The 6,796-nt window shown below is 42.7% G+C and overlaps 1 protein-coding gene across 3 annotated transcripts in view; it reads left to right on the plus strand.

Moving 5' to 3' along the window:
• Positions 1–6,796, plus strand: part of ttc28 (tetratricopeptide repeat domain 28) — a 253,039-nt gene that overhangs the window by 174,249 nt on the left and 71,994 nt on the right. For all 3 annotated transcript variants that reach the window (XM_014012082.1, XM_014012083.1, XM_014012084.1), the window contains one exon: positions 577–707. In XM_014012082.1, the coding sequence (XP_013867536.1) occupies positions 577–707 (131 nt within the window). The remainder of the gene's footprint in view (positions 1–576; positions 708–6,796) is intronic.

Below are 6,796 nucleotides of genomic sequence, written 5' to 3' on the forward strand. Positions count from 1 at the left end.
GTTTTATCCTTTTTTGCCATTTAAACTTCCTGCTAGGACATTAAAGGCTCCCTAAATCTATCTTCCTCAGAACAGGATTGACCTTTTGCCAGAGAAACAGTAAGGAAAGAAAAACTTGGAAGGGTGAGATAGGGGGAAAAAAATGAAAACAGAGCGCAGCACAGACTGGCTCCACTCTTCTCACCCCCACACATTTGACACATGAGTGGGCAGAGCAGCTGGAGATAAGAAGGTTCTCAGGTGGAGCACAGAGACTTAAGCTTTACTTTGGCCATGACTGTGAGGCCTCTCTGTCAGGCAGAAATAATAAGGCTTTCCCCTCTCACCCTCTGGAACACTGAGATCAACACCAGCAGCTGTCACAGGAGCCACTTTACTGTGGAGAACTTCAAACGACCGTTTTGCCTTTTCATGGGTGCAGTGGCTTGCATGTGGCATAGATGTGGCTCATCACGTTATTGTTTAACAGTGACCGTGGGATTACAGGAAATAAACAGCAGGTGGTCTGTGCAGTGACCCCACCATTTGCTGCTGCTTTTCATTTTCATACTCACGTTTTCTTGCTTTTGTCTTCAGGTGACCAAACAGGGGAATGCCGTGCTCATGGGAATTTGGGCTCTGCATTCTTCTCCAAGGGGAACTACCGTGAAGCGCTGACTAACCACCGCAACCAGCTGGTTCTGGCCATGAAGTTAAAGGACAGAGAGGTAAGAAGCAGGGCCATAGCAGACTTAAAATAGGTAGAGCTAGGCAAACCGTCACTGCAGAGCACAATGAATCCAGGTAGTAAGCTTTTTTTCCCCCCTCTTAGTCCTTTGTCATGTTGAACATGTGGAATTGCGCAGATCCCAGAAATTCCTCTGTGCTCTCTGTTTAGAGGACGTGTGAAGGAGAAGTATTAAGGACACAGAGATGCTTCCATTTTTTATCACTTCAGAAAAAAAAGAGTGTGAAATTGGTGCTGAAAATAGGCAGAGGTGATGGAAGAGAAGAAAATGAGGTAGTTCAAGCAACATAGTGTTTTTTTTCCATCGGTGCTAATATAGATGTTTATCTGGTTCCTGTATCAGTAATAACTTGGCACTTTGCATATTTTTCTGAATGTAATATGCTGACATTTAGTTGGTTCGAATAAAAAGAAAACACTAGGTGGTCACTTTTTACTGTTCACTGTTTAAACACTTTGGTGCCCTCTGTCTCTCCTCTCTGTCTCCCACTTCTGACCGTCTTTCTGGCCAACCTTTGTGGTCATTGTTGTGGGGTGACAGGTGCTTGTTCCAACACAATTCCCGTCACACAGGGAGAAGAATGGCCTCTGTTTCCCCTTCCTTATCCTCCTCACCAGGCTGGCAGGCCAGCTTGTTTGTGTTCCCTGATATCAGGAGACATTTAAACAGTCCAGTCAAATGCAACACAATGTGCCAAGATGAAACTAGCTGTTGAGGAATGAGGACAGAGGCACCCTTGACATTTTTAAACTCCCAACGAGTAAAAGTACAACTATGTGGTTAGTGATAGACATGTGTGGGCGGGCCTTAATGTTTGTTCGGGGCTATGCTGGTGCTTTAGCAGCAATTAGCGGCACAAACCCCTACAATGCTTAACTCTTGTATGTGTGTGTGAGTGTTAGCTCATAAGGCTATTAATTCATTTCTGTGTTATGTTTTCTACTTATAATAGATAGGCCTGTCGCCATAAGCAATGAATCAATTAATTGCATGGAAAATTAAAATGAGGTTGATCATTTTCATTTGCCTGCTTGTTTGTTTTCTTCATTTCTCCCTCTTTTCCAATCCTTAGCATAGGGAGGAGTGAACTCTCAGGTCACATGTTTGCCAAGCGCTCGGTCGAGCGCCCATTGAACAGGCGTTTAGCTAGAGGGGCGTCTTCGGTTTTCCGACATCACCACCCACCTCTATCCAAACCGGGACACTTTATTTCTTGTGTGTCTTCCTCCGGCTTCATAAAATAATTGCAGCAACACCTCAGGAAACCCTCAGGGTGACCGTGTCTAACCTTAGGTTTGACAAAAGTTGTTGTTTTTTTCATTTATTTATTATTATTATTTTACCCTGCATATACTGTATATCATAAACTTTGTCAGTAGCGTCCCAGTGACCGCAATTATTTTATGAAGCCAGAGGAAGACACACAAGGAATAAAGTGTCCTGGTGTGGATAGAGGTGATGTTACAGCTTCAGTTGCTGTTGTTGTGTTGTTCTGCTCCTGTTTGTTCAAAACTTTATGTAAATTTCACAATTTGCATGATTGTGACTGCAGTTATGTTATGAAGTCGTGGGTATCTTTATATTAGCTTAAAATCGTCTCCGAACAATATCATTATCTAAAAAATTCCTGAGACAATTTATCTCCCAGCAAAATTTGTGATTGTGACAGACCTAATATTAGAGTTTTAAGACCCCGTGGACCAGGGTGTCAACATATCAGACACTGAGGCTGATGCTGCTCACATGTTGCTCCTCAAACTGAAATGATATCTCAATTGCAGCTCCACACTTAAAAAACAAATTGGCTCTTGTGAGGATATTAAGTATTACTGAGCCTATCTGGGACCAGTGAACACCACATATGGTTGAATTGTGCACAAAGTCGTCTGATTGGCTCCTCACAGCCCACCCTACTTTCTTTTCCTTTCTCTTGTTCATTTGAAGGCCCCTTAATCAGAGTCATATGTGTGTCACACCACCTGGTCTCCTTCAGAACACACTGGAGCCTGGTGCGCAGCTCATTACGACCAGCTCGGTGTTTTCTTTTTTTTGGTTTGTGATGTGGACTTTTTATCTGGCCTTTCTGCAGGTCTGAGGTCACTTCCTAGGGGCCCTGGGACAGGATGTTGTTTCTGACTGGATTTCCAATGTGCAGTCTGTAAATGTTGAGAAGACAAAGCAGACTCCTGATGTTCAGATGAAGCACTGTTCTAGTTCTTTGGGAATTTAGTTTATTCAAATTCTAATGCATCGCATTAACTAGTAATATACTGAAGGTGTTTCTGAAATCCTGGAGTAATAGAAGCTTTCATATGACACAACATTTGGGTTTCAATTTGCTTAAGATTAGGTTTTTAAACACAAGGATTTAAAATTAATTGCTTCTGTCAGTTTTTGTTCTCCATAATCTAAAAAATAAAACGTCAAACGGCCTCTTCTTATTGCTACAGGGATGTTGTTACGCCGACAGATTTGTATAGTTTTGTACTCATCAAGTTAATTGCTCACATCTGGGCGTGTGGTGACATCATTAAAGTGAAGTCAGATAAGTCAAGTAGCCAGATGATCACACGGGTCCTAAACAAGGACTTAAAGATGTTTTTCTTAGCTCGCGGTGCAGGTCTGTTATTAGCGACACTGCAGAATGCCTAACGACAAGTATTAATGCTTCTCCAAACTTTGGCTCACCACAAAGACTCGCTAGTCTAAACTGCAGCAGCCTATCTGTGACAAAGAATCTGAGCTAGACACAAAACAGGAATCCTAAATGAGTGTTCTCTATAAATCACGCAGCTGTTCAGAATGTAGTTTATCAGTAAGGCTTGCAGGTAATCTTGATTTGTCTCGGAATAAGCGGAAAACTCTGCATCGTCGCTTTTTATGGCACAATGCAGCAAAGAAGTCAGGCACAGAGTTGGGCCCTTTTAGCTGACCAGAGGACTTTGTGACACTAATGGATTGTTATGAATCTAACTGGGACACTATGAAGATCAAGAACAGAGAACAATGGGTAAAAAAAAGAAAGAAAACCAAACCAAACAGAGAAGAAGGCCAAGCTGCAGAAAAGCTCAAACAGAGAGTGCTCTGTCATCCCCGACTGGGATCTGCGGTCCAAACCAGTGAGGTCATGGACTAGCATGAAGTTGGCGTATTTTTTTTCTCTCTTTAGCTGGCTGAATTTAGCAAATATTTTCTGCAGATTTGCAACTCTTTTCATCTGCAGCTAGAACTTAAACCTAGTTGCTTCCTAGCAACAAAGAAGCCCAGCTTGTGTTTTTGTCCCAGTTTCTACACCTGGTTTTATCTAAAGCACTGCCAGTAATCAAATGTACAAAGACTGGATTTAATTGTGAGAGAAAACTGTTGAACTGGGACTATTCTCTATGTGCTCTTTTATTTTTCTTCCCCTCTTATTTTTGTCTGTGACGTTTTCTTCTCAAATAGCAGGTTAAAGTAGGAAGAAGTAACCCCTAATTTGGGGTGTGAGTATTTTGGAGAAACTGAGGCAGGCTGGCAGGGGTGCACTCTATAATTATCTCTTGTGTGATGTTAAAAAGATTCTCCGATACTGGCTCCCCCAACCCCAGTGGAAATCACAATCAAGGCAAAGTTAAACATGATTCAAACTGTTTTTTTTTTCCATTGGCTTAGCAATTTTGCTTTGCCTTTTTAGTGCCAGTCACGTTATTTCACTTTAAAAAACCCAAACTTTATCTTGATTTTTCATCCCTTTTACGTTACGTTCAGAAAATAATTTGCCCAGACTCTAAAACGGACTCTGACTGTTTTATCATTGATGCTTGTTTGAAGCTGTTTGGATCTTGCTGGACTTTGGTTCAACTGATGAGCCTGAGAGCTGAAAGATGAGCCTCGAAATAAGAGGTGAGGTAAAGGGTCTGTGTGGGTGTTCCTCTTGTCAGGTTTAGGGTTTGTCAGCTTTGGTCAGCAGAGGAGCAGATCATTAACGAGTCATTAGTGAACATATGGATGTGCGCCTCTGATGCATGTCTTGGGGGTCACACTAATAAAGGATGGGGGAGAGGTGTGTGAGGTTTTACTTTTTTCTTTTTATCACCACCAGTGTAGTGATTCAAAGAAGTGTTTTGATGATTAGAGAGGCTAATTTAGCTTAAAATCTAAGTGGGGATTGTCCAAATAAATGAAAAGCAACCCGCCCCATTTTCAATGAGCACATCAAAATAAGGTGGTTTTTTTTTGGGGGGGGGGGGGGGGGGATGTCTGTTAGGTGTTACTTTTCTTGCTAATTCACTATGAGCAAAACCGCGACATTAATACATGCTTCCTTGCCTCCTGTTGTGCCAGATGGAGGCACAGAGCTGGCCATAGTGCGGCAACTCCAACAGCATGTCCAGCCTGCTGTGCTTTAATGACACACAGGCTCGCCTCGGCCCACTGGTTTAGAACTGCTCCACAGCAGCTCGCTTAGCCATGAATCATGAAAGATGGACGGCAGGCATCAGCCAATGGGCCATGACCAGAACTAGGGAAGAAGGTTTGTGTATTTTGTGCGTTTCTCACACGAATGTGTATGTGTTTAATGACAGGAGCACACATCTGTGTTCCCATATTCCAGAGTCATGTGAATGTGTCATGTACCATACATGTGCGTGTTTGTCTTGGATCGTTTGCCTGTGCAAACAGACAGGGTGCACGTTTCTGCACAAGAATTCAGGATTGTAAAAACAGGCTCTTTGGTGCATTTTTACAATTATTTTAACTGCTGCTGAGATTTGTGCTACTAGTATAATGTTGCCTCTTTGTGCATATGCACACCAGTATCGAAGCTGATTAACAAGCCTTCCCTCTGTTACCTTATGTGCATGCATGTAAACATGTGTGCTTGCGCTTAGCGTTTGCTGCATTGGCAGTGACGCAGCGTTGTGTCTCCCCCAGCGGAGCATTTGGAGGGCTGTCAGAGAGATGAATGACTGCCGTTATATCGACTACTTCTCTCTGCTGCCTCTTCCTCCTCTCCTTCCTCGGCACCCCATGCTCCAGTTCTCCTCGCTCTCCACCATTCCACGTCCACTTCCTTCTTTTTCTCCCATTTTTCCTTCTCCTTCTCCCCACACATCTGCCTGCTCGCCATCTCATTTATTTTTCTCTAATTCAGAGTGCATTTAATGTTCCATCATTTTATAGAGCCGCGGCCCACGTTAGCATAGTTTGTGAGGACGGCTGCCCGTAGAGAAATCAGACACAATCCACTTTTAAAGAATTATTTGCCATTATGGCACTATAAATTGACTCCGCAAAACAGAACGGTGCATGGACTCCTTGATTTACTGATTCAAGCATCAATACACAAGCATCACAAGCCTTGCTGCTAATGCTACTTTATCAAGCCCTTAATCTTAACACTGCAGTGGCTTGTGTGGATTTACCAGTTCCCGTTTGTAACATAGCATAATGTGTCTCGAATAATACACCTCGTCCGTCTTGTTCTCCCTTGTTGTCTCAGCCAATAGTAATGCAGAGGGATAAATTGACTGAACAAATAGTGACATGGTCACATGAGATTCCTACGCCCTCTGATACAATGTTGTGAGGCACTATATGATTATAGACATCAGCTAATGCACACTGCATCCTCATCAGAGGATTGTGTTTCTCATTGCACCGCAGGGCACTAAGCACACCCATTCTAATCACCATGAAAATCAAATGTTCAATCATTTATCTTGGCAGAAGGATTTCGTGTCAAACGGTGAGCAGGTAGAAGAAGGAACGTGCCACTTCATCTTCTCCAGATAATATGTAAAAGATAATGGAGTTGTTGTTCAGTGGAACAATGGTTCTTACAGCTCTGATGAAAGTGAATTGCCCGATGATGATGATGATGATAATAGCCCCTAAAACACTCGTACCAATATTTTAAGTGGTCTCGCTGTTGTGCTCATTTTCTGGAGAGTTTGCAAGTGCTCCGCAGAGAGTGGTTAATGTGTTGTTTAGGTCTGCGTGATTAATTTATTATCTGATCACACCGGCTTAATCCTTATTACAGAGATGGTGACTCATTTTCATGCATAATCTGATCTCTGCTGGGG

The sequence above is a fragment of the Austrofundulus limnaeus genome, unplaced genomic scaffold (genome assembly GCF_001266775.1).
Source record: "Austrofundulus limnaeus strain Quisiro unplaced genomic scaffold, Austrofundulus_limnaeus-1.0 Scaffold88, whole genome shotgun sequence".
Taxonomy (NCBI): Eukaryota; Metazoa; Chordata; class Actinopteri; order Cyprinodontiformes; family Rivulidae; genus Austrofundulus; species Austrofundulus limnaeus.